Raw genomic sequence first — 25,502 nt, 5'->3', positions numbered from 1 at the left:
TACGCATATTATAGGAGGGCCTTCTGCCATCAAAAAAATCTCTCTCACTACATTTGCCCTTCTCCCAAAGACACTAATGCCATAAGAACACTACTTGCAATTCTTTATCTCACTGTAGTCAGATAAACGTATAAAACAGGAAAAAAAAGTAATAGAATGCATTTGCGTGTTCAGCTTCCCTTTAATGGAATTAGTGATCATATATACATGGAGTGTGAAAGGGAAGGAGAAAAAGCTAATTTTCAATTGCAAAGAACGGGCTTAATGAATCAAATTCATTGTTATTCTGCTATGGTAGAATAATAAATAAATAAATAGGTAGGGTATAGTATAGCTCATTTCTCTATGAAGAGGTTGAAAATGGGTCGGTGTTTTATGAGATTAATTTTTAGTAGTAAAATTTGTCTGCAAGCCCAAAATGTCCAATAAATGTTTTTCTCTACTTCATTTATATGGTCTTTTTTCTCATGAAAGATCATTGAACTGGTTGATAACAAGTAATGAAAGAAAATATATGATTTACTAGTGAAAAATAGTTTTTCAACTAAGAAAAGCACAGACTTTACTGCAGTTAAAAGGAGTCATTTTTGACATCTCTCAGTAAGAGCAAAATGAGATAAAAACATTTCTTGTAGATTTATCTGCACTGTTGTTGAGATACCTATTAGAATTTGGTAAGGATTTTATACCAACTCTTTGCAAAACACAAAATCAGTGGCAATCATGATCACATATTTCTTTGCATAGCCTTGATTTTCTAAACCAGCAAAATCTGAGAATCAAAATGTACCTTCAACTGGTTAGCAAAACTGGAACACTAAGTGCGCAGATTCACCAAGAATAACCATATTAAAAGGAAATTTCAAAAGAATTAATACAATGAATTCTACTAGGTGGTTTGGGGGAAAATATTGGCAACATTAAAAAAACTGCCTGCCAAATACACATAAAGCCTCTCCAGCCCACTTTCCAACACCAGTGCAAAGTGTGTTAGCTCTTCTCTCCACAACCTTTTCAGAGCAGGAAAAGCAAGTGAAGTTCAAAATTGTGAAACCGGTGACGTTCAAATCATAAAACATTATGTGTACCAATTAAGAAACCAGTATAGACACTGACAGATCCTCACACAATATGAATAAAACAAGCAAACAGACAAACAGAAGTTTTCTAAGCTTGAGAAATTGAGAAGCAGGCTGTCCCAAAGAGGGAAGACAGCAGCGTTAGGACAACCATGGGCTCACTGCGTTTCAGGCTGTTTTCATTTCTCCCTATTAACACTTAACCTCAATAGTTTACTGTGGTTGAATGGACACTCTGACTTCCCCTCACAGTGTTTAAGGAACATTACAGTTTCAAAGTTAGCTTTCAAATAAAGGAACAAAATTTGTAATTTAGACACACCCCTCTCCCTTTTAAGAATGCCAAAAGACCCCGTTTAAGTGCTCTGGTTTGCAGTCCGTGGGTGACGGTTACATCGTCCTGGAGGTTTCCAATGTACCCCTTTTTGGTGTTAATGGCTGTGCCAACCAGCGAAGTGGATTCAGTGACTTCAATGACCTCCGCCTGAGTCTTGAAGTAAAAAATGAGCTCTGATCATAGCACTGCTGGAAAGTTTTGACTGTTAATGAAGCCAGCTTTATTAAATGGAGGAGGATGAGATTTCTATCCTCCTGTGTCAGGTGTTGGAAGTCTTTAAGCCTTGCTTTTCCATGATGTTCCACAGCTTGCGAAGATTGGACTGCGTGATGACGTCATCTGGCTTGAGCTGCAGGGCTCGCAGGTAGTTGGCTTCAGCTTTCTGGAGTCGGCCATTGAGGTGCAGGATGGCTCCTAGGTTCATCAGAGCCGCTGGATACTGCAACCAGGGAAAGGGAGTCAAACAATTACTAGTCTTTCAAGGGAAACACAAATCTTCCATTTTTCCAAAGCGTTCCTTTATGTCTAGAAGCATTCAGAGGAAGCAATTTATACAAATAAAAATAACTAGAAAAAGTAATTTTCGAATACCTGATATGTACTCTTTGCTTTAAATAGGACAGGCAGCTAGAAAATGGAATTTTTCTTTAATAAAAAAGTATAGGTGACATAAAGGACTAGTAACTCTTGACTGAAATTTTGAAAAAAAGAAAGTTTCAGGTGGAACTATTTCAGATAGAAAAAAACTGAACTTTAAAAAATCAAAGACGAAAATAAAAATTGAATCAAAAATTCATATCTATCCATTTTATCATTTCTTAGTAATATCATAGCTTTTGTGTGGAAAAAAATTAAACTACAAAATAATACAGATGATTTCAGAGTAACAACCCTGAAAAAATTCAAATACAACCCCTAAAGTTCTCTCCAAACCTAAGTATTTTACTAAGACAAAGTCCATTTCTTAATAGAGCTGTTTTAATTTTTTTTCTAGTTAATGTGCCTGGACACATTTCTCAACTATATCCCCTCCTAGTGCTTGCCACATTTAATAAAGAGCTATTGAACTGATGGTGGGGTGTGTTCATAGCCTGTTTACTGTAAGATAGTAAAGTCAACAATATCAAAATAGATTAAAAAATGATAGAAAAAAATGTAAACTTTACAAGAAAGGTTGTACAATACTTAAAAAAGCAGCTAAGTAATTCTCACAGAGTTCCAGCCATGTATGATAATACAAAAAACACAAATACAAAACTATGCTGTGAAGAAAGTTGTAAGCCTTTTTTAAAAAGTGTTTAAAAAGATGAGTTAGGTTGCACTAGTTTCATAGTTAAGGGTTTCCATTCTCAGATCCTCAGACATTAGTTAACAAAGAAAGTACTTTCCAAGGAAAGAAACATTTTGCTTGCTATCTACAAATACAGACTGCTTTGTTTTCATCTTGTCCCTAGACCATTCTGGCTAACAGTGAGGAGCTAACATTTTGGCAGTTTCATAAATATAGCATATTTAAGATTGCAGATAAAAGAAAAAATGACTATGCTATGATCAGACTTTCATTTTACAGTGTCAACTATTAATTATCCTTCAACTTTGTGTAAAAGCCTAAAATAATTATCAATTATTTTTAATTTTTTTGCTTACTGTGTGAATTTTTCAGCTAAATTCATTTGACTCTACTTTATAAAAAAGACTATTTCTGAACTGAAACAAGGCTGGAGACAGGGTGGAATAGTTCAGAATAAAGTTAAAAGGTTGGGGGAACCATGACCAGATTTGGATTTTAAGAGCTCTAGGTTTGAGGTCTTGCTCAAAATCAACATGACCTCAGTGAAGAATCCTTGAAGATATTTATGCCCCAATTCTTTTACTTGCAAAACATTGAAATAACAACTTCTTTGCATGCTGTTAGAAAGATATGAAACATACAAGCAAATTCATGTAGCAGAATGCTACAAAGGAGATACTCTGCAAGTATCAAGGTCACTTATCCTGGTCTCATTTTGCTTGAAATCTACCATATGCATCTTTGTCATATTTATGTTGCTGCAAAGCCTTTATAATTTTTATTTCAGTGGGTGTATGTCTCTGCATGCATACCAAATTTTTCTTAAATTCTCAACTACTAGATGTTATTTTCAAAGTCCCTCTCTCCCTTCCTTTTTTCTTTCTCTGTACTAGGGATTAAATCCAGGGAGCGTTATGCGGTGAACCCAGCCCACACCCTTTGTTGTTCTGACAGGATCTGGCTAAACTGCCCTGCCCAGCCTCGAACTTGTTACTCTCCTTCCCAGTAGCTACGATTATAGGCAAGCACCCCTATGCCTGGAATATTTTCAACATGCTTTTTTTCTTTTCCAAAAATAATATTGCAAATATAAGCTATGCCTGACCTTCAAAAACCTTTTGGTCAGGATGACTCCGTACTTGTCAAGAAAAATACAGATGGTCAGTTTCTAATTTTAAACAACAATCCAAATAAACATCGCTCTAAATTAAATGTGCAGTGAAAAGTTCCACATTGGAAACTGAAAATAACACCACCTACTCCATCTTCCTAAAAGAACTCTGATACCACACCACCATTATTATCTTGAGTTCCTTGAGGCCTGGATGCATTTCTGAATTATGTCCCCTCACAGCGCTTGCCACAATTATCAATCATCAACTATTAAACTGACAGTAAAGTGTGTTCACAGCCTGAACTGCTAGAGATGCTGAGTAGATAAAATGTTCAGACTTCCTGCTATCCTGAGTGGGAAGAGAGCAAGCAGGGAGGGAGGACCACGTTCGAGATCATTCTGTACCAACCAGAAATAGAAGAGGACTAGCAATGGGGCTGAGAGAAACCAGATGGCTCTGTGGGATAGGCATTATTCCTTGAATCGCTGTTACCAAGCTGCCCGCACCTATGGCGTCTGTACCTGTAACTGCAATGCAGAGTGCTCATTACACACTCAAAGGTTATGGAGTCAAAGGCCTAAGGTCAAAACCAGCTCTACCACAGAGAAGTGTGCACCTTTTTTTTTTTTTTTTTTTTCAAGTGGGCGAGTGATGTAGACTGCAGCTTCTTCTACCAATGGTGTAGTAACAGTACTGGCTTCATAGGGTGGTTGTAGAGATTATGAGGACAAACCACAAAATTGTCTTTTCCCTTTTCTTTTATCCCTTTCCATCATTTCAAAGATACAAACCAGGATCTTCTCGTGAGTGTGCCTGAACCACACTGATTCCAGATGCGGAGGAATTTTTAAGTGGCTCTATCTCCACCAGCTTCCTAGCTTTTATTAGGTTCAGCCGATAAACGATGGCTATGAAAATAGGTGGTGAAGTAAACCAACCTAGCCACATAAACTCCATCATTTTTTTCTAAATTGCAGATTGACGTTCTTCTGTCCTTGGGAGTTAACTTCCTGTCATCAAATGATGAATACAATTTTAGTATTTTAATATTATTCTATGAAAACATCATTAGGAAGTTAGACCTGTTCTAATGAATTAATTCTGAATGCTAATAATAATTGTGTTTTTGTAGTAGCTATAATTTTGCATTATCCACATCAGCATGTTGCTCATTAAACAAAAATAATCATAAATTGATACTGTGAAGATAATGCAAACTATAGATCTCAACGAAGCTCACATATACTCATTGACTGCTCTTCCTAAAGACTAAATTATGTAAAGTAAAAATGTGCATATTTAAGGACATCCTTCCATATTTTTAAGCAGATATGTACTTTAGGTTTAGTTATATTTTAGTTTGAATGTAAATGTCTGTATTGATAGAAAAATTTTATTTTAAAAATCTACAAGCATGCATCATCACATAATGCTTAAAATATGATTATAACATTTTATTTGAGTGACTGGAAACTGATAAAATTAACCAACAGTTCTGCTAAAACATGACCTAAGTAACTAATTATCTTGAACCAAGGTAATAGGTTTGAAAGTTATTTTGACATAAATATCACAAGTGATTGCTAAACACCTAGTGGGGGAAATAGACATCGTTTTATCTCTTCAAGGACAGGGGCTTTATGTTTTAATAAAGCTGTCATAGCCGGGCATGGTGGTGCATACCTGTAATCCCAGCACTTGGGAGGCTGAGGCAGAAGGATCACTGTCAGTTCGAGACCAGCCTGGGTTACCTAGTACATTCCAGGTCAGTCTCAACTATACAGTGAGACCCTGTCTCAAAACACAAAAAACAAAAAAACAAAACAAAATAAATCTGTCATACCTCTCCCACACAGGGTGGCTGGAGAGGGCCCCGCCAGATGCTCACTAGGCCAAATGCCTTCAGGTCTTCTGGCTTAGACACACAAATTGTAATTCAGAGAGCAAGCAGCTTGGGTCATTCAGGTACCTGACAGAAATGCAGAATTTCAGGCCCCACCTACTGAATCAGAATGTGAATTTTAACAAGATCCCCAGGTGCTTTGTATGCTCGTTAAAATTTGAGAAGCACTGTTGTACAGGTCACTTCTAGATCAAAGATTATATCATTTTACAGCTTTTGCAATGAAATTTCCTATTAGAGGTTGTAGTATGGAGAACAAAGTATGTCAGATCAAATATCTAGCCTCTTGTAAAGCAGAAGGCTTCTCTTGGTTATGCACTTATTTAATTCAGTGAATGCTCAGATGAAATTTTATTAACAGAAGCTGTAAGCAATTAAATGTTATTAGACAGAAGGAGAGGGCATGGAAATAAGAGCATGCTAAGGGTTCCTAAGCAGCTTAAAAGACTACCTCGCTTTACAACTGAATGTAAGAATTTCAGGTGGCTGTCTGATTACATCCTAGTGACACTGCTGTCTGCCACTGTAACTAATGGGTTGGAGAAGAGAAACCCACCCACAACTGGTGCTGTCTTTCTACAGAGTTTTTTAGTGAACACAGCCAATGGAAATTCCAGCATGTTGACTACAGCAGGCAGCAGCTTGCAGCCAGGTAACACCAGGCTCCTGGCTCTCTGCAACACAAGATAGCACCTCGTTTGTCACAGACTGGAAAGGAGAACTGAACCTTTCTTGTTTCACTGAAGAGAGCAGATGATTTCCATCAAAAGGGATGACTGGCAGCCACACTGAGGCAGCAAATGACGTCTTTCTTCCAGTCTCCGGGGAATTCTGCCTGAATTATTATTTTACTGTGGTCTTTGGCTCATTTCCCCAATGCTGGAGGAAATATGCAAAATTAAAACAATGGATGTTTACTGGAGTAGCGTACAGCAAAGACAAGATTGTGGAGGTCCGATTCTAGTCCAAGGCCTTTGAGATTCCCCAAAGGCAGCTGAACTCATGGACATCCTGAACGCACAGGATGAGAACACAGTCATTTTTCTGGCCTCAGCCTATCATGCTGGCTTGGAAAAAAATTTATGAAGCAGAAATAGTAGTACCTTGTGGGACTTACAGTTAGGAATTCCTGTTTGTATTGGGAACAGGTAAAAAAATGCAGACGTTTGAAAAGAGGACTTGTCGAAAGAAAAAGGCGGGTTTGGTCATGGTTTTCTAATTGGACAGGAGTTGAAAGGCCCTGGAGTAGGTGGGTTCTATGTATCCTGTTAGTTCCTGTGCCACTTTTCTTGTATGAAGGATGATCAGTAGTCAAGCAATGGCATGGAAAAGATGAAGCCAGAGATAACTAACCAATAGTTCTACTTTTAAAGTATATTTATCTATCCATTTATTGTCAAAAGATCTATTCATGTTGCTGAAATAATCTATAGCATTGTATATTTGCTGTTGCATACACTAAATAATTTTAGAATGATTAAACTCAGCCTGACCTAATCATTAATTAATATGCTACACATTGGGGGATATTTTCAAAATAACCAACCTTCAGTTTTCCTTCTGAATATAATTTGCAAACAAATGAGTTTACACATCCGAAAGTTTTACTGGATTCTCTTTTAAAAATAGTAAATAACATTGCTGCATGCTACCAGTCAACAGTATGATGTTGAAACTGCTTACTCAGTTGAATTTATTGGAGCAGTGACTCTATCATGATGCTTAAAAATTAAAGGTTTAAACAATTTAAGAAACGTACTAATGGAAAAGAGCATTTGTGCATAATATTAATAGATCTCTTTATGTGTGTCTTACACATGGCAGATATTTAGTAAGTGATTGTTTAATGAGTTTTTAAAACCGCAGGCTATGCTCTTAGAAAATGTATAGTATGGCTACCACAGTATTAGATAGCTCAGTTTCCTCAGTTCCAATGTCATACCCCTCCACTGTGCCACGGATATTTTTAGTGAGTAGTCTAAAGCGTCACTAGAATTCCAAGTAAATGATCCCCCGTCCCTCATCTCTGCCTTTCCCACACAGACACATATTCACAGCCAAATGTTACGTTCTGGTATTGGTCTCAAACATCTCAAATATTTCTTTTACTATTTCCTGCTTCTTTCTTCCAGCTTGGTTTAAGCTTGAATATTCTTTTTCTTTGATTCCTAACATGAAATTATTTTGACAGAAAAAAAGAGGATGACTAGGTTGCTGAACAGAATGGTGATTGATGGACAAAATGAACAAACACAAGTAAAGCTGTGCACAAGATTTTATTCTTTATATATTTTTGATTTATAAAAACATCAGTGGACGTAAGCAACACTGGGCAGATAAAACTTTATCAATACAATTAAAAGTCGCAATATTTGTCATTGTCTTATTCCTGACCACCTCCCAAAGAGACTGCTGGTATTTATTATTCCAGTTTATCTTTTATACTTTTATTTTTTGTGTCCTCATATTAAATGCAAACTTTTTTTTTGAGACAGAGTCTCACTATGTAGCCCAGGTTGGTCTCGAACTCACAGCGATCCTCCTGCCTCAGCCTCCCAAGTGCTGGGATTACAGGCATGTGCCATCACACCTGGCTCTCTAATTTTTAATATTATAGACTTATCCATCATGGAATGACCTTCTGTCAAACATGCATCTGAAACTTGAATTTTTAGCTCATTGGTTTTTACTTTAGGTTTATTCATCTTGATGTATGTAATGCTGATTCTTTCACAGGAATTCCATTGAATGACAATCTTCTCTTAGGAATGGCACAGAGACTATTTGAGGGTTTCCATCAATATTCTTACGCATATCTCTGTACAGAGCTGTAGGAGAGTTTCTAGTTGTAGAATTGCTAGATCACAGGTGATCTCTGAGTTCACAAAATCTTACTACCTTACCTTTCAGGGTCTACATTACCCCCAATCAGAAAACCATGACAAGGCCTTCCTTTTCCTTTCTCTAGGACCCTCCTAAGTCCTCTTTGCAACCTTTGACATTTTAGTCGTGTTCCCAACAGAAATATGTCCCATATGTTATCAGTGTTCCTCCTCCATGAATTGAATTTAAGGGAGTTCCTGGTACAAACTGTGCCAATTAATCTTAACTTTCAATTGGATTAACCCATTTCACACATTCTCCCAAAACACTCGGAGGTAGTGTTTGTGGCTGCAACATTTTACTCTGCTAAGAAACAAGTGATTTCTGTTTAGAAGCAACTCAAAGAACAGCTTTTATATTTTACTTTCACATTAAAAACCAGTCAAATGTGCTTAAGCCTCAAAGAGTGTGCTTATGTAAAATCAAATGAATGCTGGCACTGGCTGCAGAGCTGTACTTTAGAAAAATGTTTACTAAACGGCGAGAGACCAAGGAGTTGAGTGGACCACGGGAGCAAGACCACAGTCAGCTGATTAAGCCACTGACAGCTCCACAGGCTCTTAGGTGGGAAGGCCCAGGAGGAGGTGGATCCTGGGAGGGTGCCTCTGTTCTGCGCCGCTTCCTGGCCTCCATGAAGTAAACAGCTTTGCTCTCCCATCCTTCCACCATGATGTTTCTGTCGTAAGACAATTAATCATGGACCAAAACTTCTGAAACAGTGGATATTCTGGGCTAACAATGGGAAGGATTACCCATACACTATAGCTTTTTTATTTTTGCTCAACTGAAAGTTGTAAAAATAGTGTCATATTCAGTGCTTAAGTCTGTCCTCCCTGATTACTAGAGAAGTTAATACATTTTTACAAGTTCATCAGGTTTTCATATTTTCTCTTTGTGATCCATCTGTTTTTAATTTTTGGACAGAATAAGCTTTGTAAGGGTTTTCAATTACCTGGTAATATTTGAAAGGCAAGAACACGAGGCCCCTACTACCTCAAGACAAGGCCTACCTACGTAGTGTGGGCCTGATATTTTCTGAGACTGAGAAGCAGAGTTATGGTTTCTGAAAGAGAAAAATCTGTAGTGAATAAAACGGAGAATCCTTGACGTAGATTTATTTTCAGTGGAAAGAGAGGGTGAGGGCAGAAGCACAGGAAGCTGAAGCATGGGCTTTTAGAGAAAGTCAGCAAGAATTTCATGAATGCCTCATAGTCACCATGTCAGAACCCAGATACGGAGAAAAATGGCAGCTCCTAGGCTGGCCAGAAGGAAGAACAAATTATTTTATAGCCTCTGTGTTCCTACAGATACTTTACCCTCTAATTTTCCGTGTAGTTCACTTTTTAGGACAGCAATGTAATAATTGAAGGTGAACAACATGCTTCACATTTTACCTCTCCTTAGCACTCTCCATTTCTGTTGGCACCATATAAATTCAGATTCTCATCCTATTTCTAAATTCTGTCTCCTCTGATTCTCAGCGCCTTCAGTTTTCTCCTGACTCCAATCTCCCACATAAACATGTGTCTTTCTAACACACAAATGGTATTTCAGATTTCAACCTGTGACTATAAAAAAGAATTCAGAATCTTCAGCCCAGTACTAAGAAACCCTTTACACCCGGCCTCCCCAAAGACACCGCAGTGTACATTCTGCCTGAGCCATATGAAATGGGCTCTTCTGAGTATTCATTCCGACCAGAGACTGCTGCTTTAGCAAAGTCTTTCTTCCATTCTTTGACAACACTCTACTCATTGAAGAAAAGTTATTCATAGCTTACTTCTCCGTGGTTCCCATAGTTCTGTCTACATATATTAACTACAAAATTTACTTCGATGAATTATAGTTACTTGTTGTAAGTGTCTGTCTTTTTTGTTGGAGGGTGAGAAACTCATTGAATTTATGTTAATTGTCTTTATACTGTTAGTGTCAGGCACTTACCTATAAAACAAATCCTCAATGAATACTTGCTGAAAGAAGACAATTTTATATAGTTTGGCAGAAAGAAATGACTTAGGAGAGATAAATTTTCTATCATTCTTAATGTAACTTAACAAACATTTATTGAGCACCTACTATATGTCAAGGTCTCTGCCGGGCACTAGATAAGTAATGAGCAAGAAACATAGATATTTTTCCTATGTGTGTGGTATTAGCTGACTTTTAGTGCACCCTGGGCATTTATCACAAGCTTTTAGGAAGTGTCTATTTTTTATCTCAATGATTCCCTCCATACTTAAAAGGTAGATACAAATTTTATGGATGCATTGATAGAAGCACTACAGTGAACCCCACACATGATGGATTCACAGCCCTCAAGGGATTTATACTGCAACACATACGGACAAATTCATGCCACCCAGAGTGATAAAAGACAAGGTATATTATTTTCTTCTGGATATAAGGCTATGCAATGAGATACACTTTCAAGTTTTCTTCAATTCTTTTATAATTCCAGACTGAGAACAGTACATGAACTTTTTAAATTGGTGGGTGGCATCAAAATCATTTTTTTCTTTTTAAATGAATTTTTAGACTATTGAGAGCAGAGCCAAGTGTGAAGTATAGCTCTCATATACAACAGACTGAATTTCAATTCTTTGCTTAGAGATTAAGCTGTCTGTTGTGATATCCATGATGTTAACCCTTCCGAGACCAGGATAACTTGGCAAAATTCTGTATTAAAAAGGCATTATTAATGTAATAAATCAGATCATCTTCACAAAATAGTATACTGAAACAAAAACTCACGAGGAATGCAATGCTCTCAATTCAGAAATGTTAGTTCTTTGTGGTTATATTTTGATTATAATCATATTTTGACTAAATCAACTTTACAAAATGATTTATAAAACTGTAGCTAGAACGAGAAAGCAACACAGGAAATCTAGCAATGTCAAGGCAAATTCTGACAGATAACAGAAATAATTCATTTGGATTCTCAGTTTCAACACAGTATTTGTTTTTTTTTTTTCAGCTTTAATTGAGTTTATTGGTACATTTTAGGGATACAGTACAGTTACATTCATTGTTGGGATCTTGTACCTCTACATGACAGGTCTTGGTTCTCATTTATTCCCCTTGTCCCTGCCCTCCCTTTACCCCTCCTCCCCTCCCCATCTACAAACACTTTATTTCCATCTTTTCATTATCTCACATTTTTTTCTTTTCCCTTATTACCCTTCCCCTGCCCATCCCACCTTCCCTACACCTTTAGCTCCTTTCTTCCCATTTCTAAATGTCAGTAATCTTATTAGGATCTTCTGTATTATTGCAGATTATTCACACCAGGGAAACTATTCGGTATTTACACGTTTTTGAAATAGCTTTGAATGAAATAAAATAGATATAAGTGACAAGACAGACACAAGGCTGTATTATATTACGGGACTAGTTTCAGTTTTTCAGTGACACTCGGTATCCTATGTGATAAGTCCTTCCCTCCTACGTCTGCCCCATCCCAGAGGGTGTTATAAAAACATTCATTTAACTGTTACAATGGGTGTGGCCCATTATGTGGAGGCTGTTCATTTCTATGGCAATCAAAATGCCAACAGCTGTGGTTTGGGAAATAGCTAAAGCTGAGTGTAACAGAGTAATTTCAAAGGTGGTGATTATTCCTAACAGACTTTAAATTACATCTACTAAATTGAGACTATGACCTCAGGAATTACTTTTCACTGAAGAATATCCAATTTCAAAGATGGGTTTCTTGATGTCCTCAATTTCACAGGAATATCTTTCATGGGATCCAAATGGAAATCTTTGATCATCCAGCTACCAAAGTTGCACCAGTTGCACTCAGAGCTTTTACAAAATGCAATCAACACATTGTTTATTTTTATTTGCAATAGCATAATACACTTTATTTGAAGCAAAACTACTAAATATATGTTCTACACAAGTGAAAAAGTATCTGATAACTACACTGAGCCTAGAAAAAGAATGAAAATAAATAGAATTTAAGAAACTCAGAAAAGAATATGCACAAAAGGCAAGCACCATCGACATGTTCAAAACATCAAGAACTGTTTGACACAATGGCTACAAAATCCCCCAAGACCTTCTTTTCATTTTCTTTGAACCAAATTCTTCACCTGTTACTATTCTAAATATGATTTGAGCAACAATTCACTCACTTTATTCATTACTTTTAAGCATGAAGAGGAAGGATGAACATGTGTAGGCTTTCTCAATCATAATCACATTACAGAGAAGGGAGTCCAGCTATTCAGAGCATCCAAGTGCATGTGTGCAAGGCATGAGCTCGAATATTTGTAATAAATGACTGCTGCTCATTCCAAGGGGTAGAAACAAGTCCCTGGAATAATCATGTCATTAAATCTCACTTCAGAAATATGTTCAAAGTTAGTATTTATGCTTATAATATTTAAGAACTCAATTGTCATGGAAGGTAGAAGCTCAGAGTTATTTTTTCTGATCTTTTTGCTATGCAAATTGATCACCTCTACATATACGGCTATATTAGCTAAGTGTGAATATCAGATGGTACAGACATAGCATATTGACATAATCAAAGTTATATTGGACTAAACAATGAACAAATGCCACAATGATCAAATTCAGGAAGTATTCTGAGCCTGTGTCTATCACTTCTGTAACGGACTCCTAGGTTTGCAATACAGATATAGCATTTGATTTAATGGGAAGCCAACTGAGAGACACTACTTTGTATATTGTAGAAACAACAGATTTGTTCCTGGAAAGGATTTATTGAAAATGTCAACTTTCTAAAACTATAACAATAAGCATTACAGAGGCCTCAAAATAATGAATTAAAATGAAATTTAGTTTAGCCATACACATGCTAAAGAGGGTTTGGAGTGCCTCCCTCCCCACCCCGCTTCTCTGTGCCTCTTTTAGAAAAGAAAAGAAAAACAAAGAGGTTTCTCAGTCAGTATAGCTGCTGTAATAGAGTGTTGCAGACTGGGTGGCTTAAACAACAAGCACATATTTCTCATAGTTCTTGGAATCTGGAAGTCTGAGATCAGGTAGTAGCGTGACCAGGTTCTCGGTGAGGATCTACTTCTTATGTCCTCACCTAGACTTCCTTGGAGTGAGTGGACACAGAATCCCTGTATCTCCCTTTTGTAGAGGGCTTCATTCCCATTGTGAGGGCCCTATCTTCACAGTCTAACATAATCCTAATTATTTCCCCAAAGCCCCACCTCTACAGCTTCTTAAATTAGAGTTAGGGTTTCAACATATGCATTCTTTAAGGACAGAAACATTCAGTCCTCAGAAGCAGATAGGCAAGATGCTTTTTAAAAGTTTATCACAAAGCAGATACAGAGTATGGAGTGAGCAGGCAGGATTAATGCAGGGATGACAGTTTCATTCAGGGCCATCACACATCACCATGACATTAGAAAGCAGCAAGTGTCCACACACAGAACAAATATGAAGCAATACATTTCACTGAGCAAATTCACTGCAGTCTTTATGCATGCAGCAAGTGGAAAGTATTTCAAGTGCTCTGAGGAAGGATGACCAGATCAAACATAACAGGCAGGAGCTAAGCAATTCCTCCAGAGACTATAAATCCTTCCAGGGACTAGAAATAAAATGTAAACACACTGCCTGATGCATGGCATTCTATTTGTGCTTTTATAGGGCCAGGGCTATGTTGATACATGCTTGGAAAAATAATGATGCAAGATCTTCACACATCATTTCAGAAAATGTTCCATCAGGACACACCAATCAAGGTGGTGATGCCATGCTGCACTCCAAGCCACTGCAATTGCCAAAGCGTCACACCTACTGAAAACGTGCAAATAAACATAAATGTGGCTTATGTGACGATACTCATGGCAAATAAGAGGAGGTTTAATGGCACAACTTCTGCCCTTCATGTAACATAAGCTCACACATCACACTTTAGATCTCTCCACACTATGGAACACTGTACATTTCTGAAAAGTTAGTATCAGAAATTGCCAGAAGCTGACTGTTATCAGTCCTCTCCTAAGTTAAAGTGGGTATAGTCTGTACATTTTTATACCAATGGCAAGGTTTTAAAGACTGACTTGACATGTTCCTGAGTAATAACCTTCAAGTTGTCATATGACACAGAATTTGTATTGCTTTTACCTAATCTACCTACCAATATCTCCTCTCTACTTCTATGTCCCCCTTCCTTGGTCTAGCTATAAAACAGCAAACAAGCAAGCAAATAACTAGTAATCAATAAGGCAATTACATATCCCCATAGTGCAGGCAACTGCAAGCTTCAAATATATTTACTGGATACTGATCACCCATACTCTGAAATAACAATCAAAATAAGTCTTGAAAAGGAAGGTAGAACAAAGTAAATAATTTCAGATTTAATGAATAAGTCTCACAGACCAACTCTGTTTGGTTCTAGACTCATCTTCAATAGAGAGTTAGGGTATCATAATGATTATATGGTTTAGGTCAAATATATTTACAAAATCAGAGTAATACATTTTCACCAAGGCAAAGAACATAATTTTGTATTGACAATATAACAACCTTGAAATAGTGATCTGATATTTGACTGTACTAAAACTTGCCCACCTATCACTTGTACCTTTGATTCATGTCTGAACAAGTAAAACAGAAAACACTTCTTTAGAATTAGAAGACATTGCATCTCTTCATTTCTTTCTGTAAGAAACCAGAGGCACGTCCTTTTTGTTATTAAGCATTAGTTATTCTTAAAACAAAGTACCTTATGAATACTTCACTAACTATCTAATTAAATGGTAGGCCATTTGTCTCATAAATGTTTAATGTCTATTGCATATAATAATTAAATCCAATTTCAGTATCTTGAAACAGCTCATAGAAATTAAGCTATGCTTTAATGCCTATAATTTGACATTTTTATTTAATTCAGTCAAGGATAGAAGTTGAAGAACTTTGTTAACTTCTTGCTTCATCCAAGAGAGGAATTAAATAGTAATTATAAAGGTAATATTCCCAGAAAATAAAGTCCTGGATGCTAAATGAGCACAGTGAGTGCAGGAGAAGGATGCAGGTGACTACTCTGTGGGCCAACTGGACTTTGAAAGCTATTCATGGGAGGACAGGGCCCACGGGCATTCCAAGCAACAGGGAAGTGATGCCTTAAGGTATCTCTTACTACATAAATAAGACAAAGGGATGATTGATTAAAAGAAGAATGTAACTATACTGTATACCTAAAAAATACCAATAAGGTCAATAAAAAAGATTAAAGTGAAGTAAAATGAAAATTTTAATAAGAAGGTCGCAGAACAATATTGATTTACTTCTTTTTTTGGGGGGGTGCCAGGGATTGAGCTTGGATCCTTGCACTTGGGAGGCAGGCAGTGGCATGACTCAGTTATATCCCCAGCCTGATTTACTTGCTTTGTGCTGCTGGTGATCAAATTTAGGTCCTTTGTACGCTAGGCAAGCTTCTGCCACTGGACTATATACATCTCCAGCTCCTAAAGAACCTTTTTGTAGGCTGAACAAAGTTAAAACAGTACCTCTCCTGCACTCCTCTGCTTATAATTTTTAAAATTATGTGAGTTCATTTCATCTGTTATAGACATTGTTAAAAATTTCTAAAATATACTTTGTTCACTTATTCATTCAATTAACATCTAATTAGTAAGCATCTTCTATAGCACTGGGGATCCGCTAGTAAGTAAAACAGTCAATATCTCAGAATATAAATTTATATTCTATGTATCATATATTGGTAATAAGTGCACTAAATAGGGCCAGGGATTTAGCTCAGTGGTTACACCTCTGCCTCGCAAGCGCAAGGTCCCAAGTTCAATCCCCAGTACCAAAATAAAATAAGTAAAATAAAACAAATGCAATAAATAAAACACATGGCATTTAATATTATGAAATGTGCATAAAAATATAAATCAGAAAACATGTTTAAGGAATATATAGGAGGGAGAAAGTCAGGCCCACTGCTGAGCTAATAAAGAGAAGACATAAAAAACTGATCTTCTCTTACATTGGTGGATGGGGAATTATATGGATTGAGAGAAAGAACCCACCCCAGGGGGTGAGGTACAGGAGGGACAAGAGTTGGCAAGTTCAGGAAGGGAGCATTCTGGAAGCCAGGGAGAAAAATCATCTTCTAATGCTGCTGAGAGGATGAGCAAAATCAGAGCTGAGGAAAAGTGGATTGGATAATGCAGAGAGCTGTTGTAGTAAGTTTGACAGAAACAGTTTTAATGACAAAAAGTCTTTCTATAAAGGGAAAAGGAGAGATGGAGGGGAGCTAGGAGCAGAAATGAGTTTAAGAGCCCCCCCCCGTTTTGGAGAAATAACTTCACCTCATGTTTAAATACTGATGGGAAAAATCTCTATGTGTTAACATAAGAGATACAGAAAATGAAATACACACACACACACACAGGGAGAGAGAGAGAGAGAGAGAGAGAAGTGCTGCAGTGACACGGTTTGCAGTAAGAACAGAGGCATCTAGTGAAAACATGAAGAGTTTGGTTTGAGTTAGAAGCATGGAAGGTTCATACACAACAGGAAAAGAGGGAGCATCGAAAGACACAGACATGGGTGGACGCTTAGATATGTTGGCGGGGGCCCATGGAAGTTCTTCCTGATTACTTCTACATTTACAGTCAAAAAGGAAATGATGTCACTAGCTGAGGAGGACCTAGAAAAAGGATCTAGAGATTCTGAAGTTTGGGTGGGAGAGTTAGTATGAGTGGCTATCCAGAAAACTGCTGAGAGAAATGCCTGATTTTGGAATTTAATCGAGGTAAGAGAGGATGTAAGGGACAATGTAGTGAAGAAGAAACATTAGTCTGGGCAAGGCTGATGCATTTGGAAAGTTGGAGATGGTAGGTAGGGGATGGAAAATGTGGTCATGGTTGTTAAAAATAGCAGTCCAATAAGGGGGTGCTTCAGCAAGATCAAACTTAGTAAAAGATTATTAGCAAAATATTTTAAAAATTAGTAAAATACTTTTAAATGATGGATAACATAGACCAAAAGTGTCCACAGTCACATGGACACAAGAATTGAGGACTGGCTTGGGAGAACTAGGCTTGCTGGGTTGATTAACATGAGAAGGTTCTAAGGATGAAAACAATACAATTTCATTAACAAATGCTAGCTCAAATGGGCTTTAGTTAAGATAACATTTTTTGCACTGTTAACGTTTTTTACTGGTCCTGGGGATTGAACCCAGTCTTCACACTGAGCTAGCTACACCCCCAGCCCTTTCCTTTTTAAATGTTCAGACAAGGTCTTGATAGATCCTCTTGGCAGTCTCCCAAAGCGCTGGGACTACAGGCCTGTGCCCCACACTGGGTTGATAATGTTAATTTCTTAATCTCCACATGTTAACACTTGACTTTAAGCACTGAAGTAGCTCTTGTGCTTTGGGAGCGTTCACCACAAGAGCATATCCTAAGATGTTTCTAAAAATTAATTATTGCATTTCTCAAATGTAATGGATCACCCAAGTAGTCCTGTAGTTCATGTTTTATGATGTTTTTTGTCTTACAATGTTTTTTTTTGTACTTCACTAGCTAGCTGAAACTAACACTAAATATATCTGAACTTGGTATACAACGTATTTAATAAATGAAAAATAAATCTGTAAGTCAAGTGAATTAAAACAGCCATGTATTTAACTTAATAATTAATGGTATTGCTTTAAAATGAAAGTTCAATATTCAGTGGGGTGAGACCCTCCACAGGACTTCCCTACTGCATGAGGCCAAAGGAAGTCCTCTGTTATTAGAGAAAAAGTTCACTTTGGACCATGGATCTTTAGCTGAGGTCAAGAGCAGGAATAGCAAGGGCCCAAGTGAGTGGTAGAGCATATAAACACTACATATTTCAGGACAGAGTCCTATATCCTTTCTCCAACATTAGCACCCAAGTGTATCACCTCAGTCATTAGATGGCATAATGTTGTCTAGAATTGTTGCCACACTTACTGATTTATCTGGTCACAATTTTACCTTGCACCTTAGATTTTCCTTCTGGAATTTTTAAAATTAGTACCTGTTTGCAGTACATAATGTTTACATTCCTTGTGTGGAGTTGGGACATGTGCATAACACATCTTAATTCATGTTTTCATTCATTTTGCCTCCCTTCTCCCCCTACTTCCTTTCCCTTTTGAGAATGATATATTGCCCTACTTTCTAATACCTGCCTTTGATTTTGATCTTTATTTATAATTTGGGTTTCTCATAAAAAAGAAACCATGTGATATTTAAACTTGTGTTTCTGATTTACTTCACTAAATATTATGGTCTCAAGGTGCACTGAGGCCATACAGATAACTCAAGTTTACTGTTCTTTCTGGCAAAGTAGTACTTCATCATATATAAACACCATTTTCTTTATTCATTCATCTGCTGATGGAGATATAGTCTGCTTCTAAGACTTAGATAATGTGAATTGTGTTGCTATCATCAAGAAATCAAATAACAAGTGCTGGCAAGGCAGTGGGGAAAAAGGAAGCCTTCATGTTGTTTTTGGGAACTAGTATACCACTATGGAAATCAGTATGAAGATTCCTCAAGAAACTAAATCTAGAAATTTTATGTGATCCAGCTATTTTCCTACTAGCTGTCTTCCCAAAAGAGCTAAAGACATCATATCACAGTGATATGTGCCTGCCTATGTTTACAGCAGCACAATTAAAAACAGCTAAATCATGAAATTATTTTTATTCTGCTCAAAGTATATACCTTAGAGAATTTTTTTCAGTAAATGATTATTGATGGCAATGTTTTTCACTTTTTGATTATCTAAAAAAATCTTTATTTTACTATCATATCTGAAAGATAACCCTAGATGCTATGAGTATTAGGAATTTATTTTTAATACCTTAAACTGATTATTCCATTGGCTTGTGTCTTCCACAGTTGCTGCTGATTAATGTACTTGATAGAATTTGCACTCCCTCACATGTAAGCCCTTTCTGAATGATTTTAGGTTACCATCTCTGTCTCTGACATTCTATATAACCAAGGTAGGTCAAAGCATAGATCTGTATTCATTTTAAATTTGAAACAAGTTGTGCTATGTATCTTTTAACCATCCTACAAAATTAAGTGTTGGATTCTATACTCTGAATGGAGCTCTGAATAGATATTAGATTTCCCTGTATTCCTCTTAATTTCTCTTTATATCTCTGATTATCCTTTTTTATGTGGCAACCTAGTTTAGCTCACATATATTTTTATTTATGCTGGTATGCTCATTTGTGTCTAAAATAATACAAAGCTATTCACATTGTTTATGACAATTCAATATCTATAATCATTGAAAAGTCTAAATATTTTTCTTCTCATTCTGGATGGTTGTTTCATTATGGTCATATGATCTCAGTGTTTTCTTTAGGTAACTGCATGATCTTACTCAGAAATCTATAAGGCTTAAATCTGGGATGTTTTTCTCCAGAGAAGATTTCTAATAATACAAAGCTATTCACATTGTTTATGACAATTCAATATCTATAATCATTGAAAAGTCTAAATATTTTTCTTCTCATTCTGGATGGTTGTTTCATTATGGTCATATGATCTCAGTGTTTTCTTTAGGTAACTGCATGATCTTACTCAGAAATCTATAAGGCTTAAATCTGGGATGTTTTTCTCCAGAGAAGATTTCTGTCTGCCTTTACAAATAGCCAGAGAACACTAACAAAAATCCCAAACTACCATATTCTCCTTTGGGGTTCTTGACATTAATAGGAATTATGGGCTCAGCTTCACCATAATGACGCAAGAGTAAGGTTCATTACCTGGGATGCATAGCCAACAGACTCCAGGCACAGGGTAACTGCGCTTACTCAGGGGCCCCCACTTGATCCCAATCCCCAGTGTGCAGCTGTCCTCTTTATATTTTCCTTCCTACTTCTCCCCACTTTTAGGAGAGCACTTATGCCCCTCTTGAAACCTCAACAGCATTTCAGAGAAATAATATTCTATTATCTACCAAGAATCTAGAGAAGGTGGGCTTGGTGGCACACATCTGAAACCCAGTATTCAGGAGGCTGAGTCAGGAGAATTGCCATGAGTTCCAGGCCAGGCTGGGCTACATAGTGGTTACTGCCTAGCAAGATCCTGTCTCAAAAATAAAAAATAATCTAGTGCTCTGCTATACAGAAGGATTTATTATTATTATTATTATTATTATTATTATTATTATATATTTTTATCATTATTATTGGCATTGTTGGGGATCAAACCCAGGGCTTTGTTCTGTGAGAAAAGCACTATACCACTAAGATACATCAGCCCTGAAAAAAGTAATTTTAAGCTCAATGAAAAAAAAATTTTTTTTTTTGGTACCGGGAATCAAACTTGGGACCTTGTGCTTGTGAGGCAGGCCATAGAATCACTGAGCTAAATCCCGGCCCCTAGCTCACTATAACTGTGACAGTCCTGAGTTGGTGTCAAAATAATTTGAGGGTGGACTATTAATGAAAATGAGTCTGGCGCCAATTATGGAGGTCCATCTTTCATATAACTGCATTCCAAATGAGAGAGGACTAAGAAGGAACTTGATCTTACTCTCCTGTTTTGGTTTATTTTTTCAAACTTAAAGGAAGAGAGATGGAGTGGCAAATGCAAATAAGCAACAATAACAAAAACAAACAACCAGCTAAAGACACACTTTCACATCCTCCCAGAAAAGTCACCACTTGTGGAAGTACTCCCCTTTGTTTACCTGACAACTGAGAACCGCTATAAAACCCTGCTGTATATTCAAAGCAACAATCCACAGTTTATTTTTTCCTATAAAAAACACTTACACATAAACGACTGTTTTGCATTTTGACAAACTCCTTTTCTGATAATATAGAGAAATGTCAGTTTGATGGTATATTTTTAGTGGAGCAATTCTACCTCTTGCCAAGATAAACTCTAATATCATCTGCACAAAATGAAAAGGGAGGAATTTGCTTTCCTTCATCTCTCTTCTCCCTTTATCATTAAGCAGCAAATTACAGAGCAAGTCCTATTTGAGTAGAAGTGCTGCTCCTTTAGACTAAATATATTTGCCTCTTTCTTCACTTAGGAGTAAAAAATAGCCTACCTTACCTGCTGCCCGGATTCATGTTCACATTATGGACAAGGGACTCGTATGACTACTTTCTTTGCTATGTACCCCAAAGAAAATTTTCCTCATGAGGGCACAAATAAATCCACAGATATCTTTGTACTTTGTGAGCCTGAAAATGGAAAAGGTCTATGCAACTGCAGAGAGCAGTACGCAAGCCAGTCACATATGTGTTACTGTCAGCTGCAATATTTGAGAGTCATCTTCATAATAGTATTTTCTTACCACTTTCTGTGTGAGATTTCCCTGGTGAAAACAGCACTGGCAGGCTATTAACCTTAAGCATGGCAAGTCATTTTCATTTTCATGCAATTATTTGTTCATATGTATTATATACAAAGCCTGCCTCTAGATCTTCTTTTGTCCTATGGTTTTAAAGGGTCAGGGAGTCTTTCTTCCATTACTTTATAATACAGGTACCTTATTTCTTTGCTACTTTTCAAAGCACATGTACTTACACCATCTAAACTGATCCTTGTAATCGACCCTGACCGATCCGGACACTGACGGGTTAAATTGTTTAAGGTAACACAATCAGTAAACAGCAAAGCTGGGCCCAATCCCCACTTCTCCCCATTTTTTTTTTCTTTCTCTCTCTGCTCTTAGTATTACTTATAGTGGTGGCTGGGCTGGGGGTTTGGCTCAGTGGTTCTGCCGCCTGCCTCTCAAGCTCAAGGGCCTGAGTTCAAGCCCCGGTACCCCCCCAATTATATATACATATACTCATTTGTAGTGGTGGTAATACAGTGATTTTCATTTTGGTAAACACTGGTGGTAATTTACAATATTTGTCACAAGATTATGGGTAGACTGGATCAGCATTATTCTATATCTATTACTCAGGTGCACAAGGAAAACTGAAAGATGAAGAGAATGAAAGACTGGGTAAAACTAAAACATTTTTTTGTACCAATATGAATTTTTTATGATTTTTGGACTAAAAACTACTTGTAGCCTCAGAAATTATTTTCAGTTTAGTCTCTCTTCACTTTACTTCTTTACTCGACAAAGGAAAATAAATCAATAATTATGAACAAAGACAAAATTTATATCTTTACAATTGGCCCATTGCTCACAAATAGGAAGACTAAAATTGTAATGCTTAGAAAAACAAAAGAGTAGTTAAAATTATTTCATCACAGGAAATAATACCCTATTGAAATTTCTGTCTTTAAATGCAAAATAATGTCACAAGCAATAGTGCTAAATGCTTGAGTTACTGTAATTTACTTCACTTAAAGATTTACTTCTCATTTGTCATATTCTGTGGAGTGAATACTGATTTAAAATGTGATCAGTATTGTTTATGGGTAGTTGCTGAAGTATGAGAAAAACTAAGATTATAAAACATGACCCAGTGCTCCTGAGACAAACCAAGAAAACAATGGAGAAATTTAATCAATTAATTAGAAAACGTTGTTAGTAGTAGTATGCTTCCTTTCTGTGAGTTTCAGTGTTTTTTAATAGCAACTTGAATGCTTACTAGGTCTTACAAGTGGAAAAAGTATTAGATTTGAAATACATTCTTTCAGTATTTGTTAATGAAAAAGAGTGTGCAAATAAATATAGAATATTCTCACATAATCATCAGTTTAGGAAATGTTACAAGATTTTCTTCCAAGCTATTTTAATGCACATAATTACATTTTGTTCAGAAACTGACAAAAAAAGACCTCATAGTCTAAGGATGTTGATAAACATCTTGCCAAGTGAAGAGAAAACATTTTCAAAGAGCTCTATTCCAAAATCACATATAAATATAATAGCAAGAAGGGCCTCTTCTGGGCTAGCAAGACAACACTTTGGATTTTAACCTTCACTTTAATATTTTCTACAGGTGTGATTTTGGAATAACCACTCAACATTGCCAAGTCAGATTTGTAACCTGAAAACAAAATAGATGTCCAGCTTTCCTAATGACATGCATGAGAAATAAATAATAGATGCAGAAATGGCTTAAAAAATTATAAAACTTTACAGAAATGGAAGACATTTACAACATGTCAGCAAAATAAAAGCTACAGTATTGTAGTGATAATATGCAAACTTCCAGCTGGTGGTTTCTTAGTAGGATAAAACTAGAATAAGGGTGAAAACATCAAGGACTGTAAATAAAGGTAAGAAAATTCAAAATGGAAAAAAAGCAACATCTTTTTCCCTTGATGTAAAACCTAAATTCTATTTTGTAAACCCTCAAGCTGAAGAACTACATTGGGCTGTGGAGAATCTCTTAATTAGGCTTTCTCTCAAAAAGCACCTGAGGAGTCATAAACACTTTTGCATATGACATAAATACTAATATACACAAAACTTCAACACAAAACTCAAAATCTTGATTTGTACATTGAAATGTTCTTCTTAATGCTGGATGAGTTTAGCACAAAGAGATTCAAAACAGCGTATGTTTAAACTTTGGGTCTAAATCATAATATACATTTTTCAAATCAAAGTAAGGAGACAGAGATATTGAGTATAGTTAGATTGTCCTTACAGAAAAAAATTAAGTCTTACTCATTTCTTTGCCCGTGGGGTTATTTTTATTCAGCCTGAAAATTTTCATTACTGTTACAAATCTTTACCATAAATGCCAAAGAATAACACCTACTGTGTAAGAAAGAGTGAAATTAGGCTTTTAATCAAGAAATTCGGAGTTTCCTGGGAAATAACTGGGAAGGTAGACTATCTCATATTTCATTGTTTTGCAACTTCTAAAACTCTGAAAAAAAATTCAAACCACTGTAGGAGTAGATTGGCATTAAGAAAGTCTGACGATTATAAAGAAAAATTATTCTTTCTCAGCAATGGAAATGGATGTAGCACAGTAGTTCTTAAAGAGCATCTGACAGAACCAGTGGATGTTTAGGTGGTTTCATTGCTATTAGAAACATTACTGAAGTACATAGAGATGACATTTTACATAGATTATCAAGGATGAATTCATGGGGCCAAGAAAAATAGGCTAGAGTATATAGGCAGAGGGAGGATTTCAGGAGAACAGAAGGATAAAGCACATAAGATTGCAGAGCTTGCTGCATTCAGTGTGAATACGTGGGAAGGTGGAAAGTTGTAAATATGGTTATGTGCACAGAGAGAGGGGTGAGGTGCCTTGTTATCATAAAAGAGCTCATCTTCTACATATCTAGTTGCTGATAAAAGATTCTTACACAAATGTTTTGGTGGCTCAAGATGTAGCTCAGTGGTGCAGTACTTGCCTAGCATCTGTAAGACTGCAGGTTTGCGGGGGAGAAAGGAACCCTTCTCCACTTTTGGTGGGAGTGCAGACTGGTGCAACCACTATGGAAATCAATATGGAGATACCTCAAAGAGCTGGGACTAGAGGTTCCATTGGACCCAGCCATCCCTCTACTGGGTATCTTTCCAAAAAAATTAAAAGAATCATATCACAGTGATATATGCGCACCTATGTTTATAGCGGCAGTTTGTAATAGCTAAAACTTGGAAACAGCTCATTTGCCAATCAGTTGGAGACTGGATAAAGATGTGGTTTTTCTATAAAATGGAATACTACTCAGCCATAAAGAATGAGAAATTAGATTCATTCGTAGGAAAATGGATACACATTGAGGATATACTCCTAAGTGTAATAAATAAGTCACTCATATGTAAATACCAAATAGTTTCTCTGGTGTGAAAAACTATAAAAGTACATAAGATTCTAATGATATAATTGACAATGTGAAATAGGAAGAAAAGGGCTAAAGGTGTAGGGAAAGTGGGAAGGGTAGGAGAAAGGTAATTAGGGAAAAGAAAAAATAAGAGAAAATGGAAATAAAATGTTTGTAAA

At 36.6% G+C, this 25,502-nt stretch overlaps 1 protein-coding gene across 3 annotated transcripts in view; it reads right to left on the bottom strand.

Annotated features, from left to right (window-relative positions):
- Window positions 1-451: 451 nt before the first annotated feature.
- The window catches only part of Tmtc2 (transmembrane O-mannosyltransferase targeting cadherins 2), a 384,756-nt gene continuing 359,705 nt past the window's right edge, over window positions 452-25,502 (bottom strand). For 2 of the 3 annotated variants that reach the window (XM_010610162.1, XM_019205476.1), the window contains one exon: window positions 452-1,855. In XM_010610162.1, coding sequence (XP_010608464.1) covers window positions 1,676-1,855 — 180 coding nt within the window. In that variant the 3' untranslated portion in view covers window positions 452-1,675. The remainder of the gene's footprint in view (window positions 1,856-25,502) is intronic. The other variant, XM_010610177.2, reaches the window with a different exon arrangement.

This window comes from Fukomys damarensis, unplaced genomic scaffold (assembly GCF_012274545.1).
Source record: "Fukomys damarensis isolate Sample0158 unplaced genomic scaffold, DMR_v1.0_HiC HiC_scaffold_15, whole genome shotgun sequence".
Taxonomy (NCBI): Eukaryota; Metazoa; Chordata; class Mammalia; order Rodentia; family Bathyergidae; genus Fukomys; species Fukomys damarensis.
The sequence above is the reverse complement of the archived record's forward strand: the minus strand, read 5'-3'. Positions and strand labels throughout refer to the sequence as shown.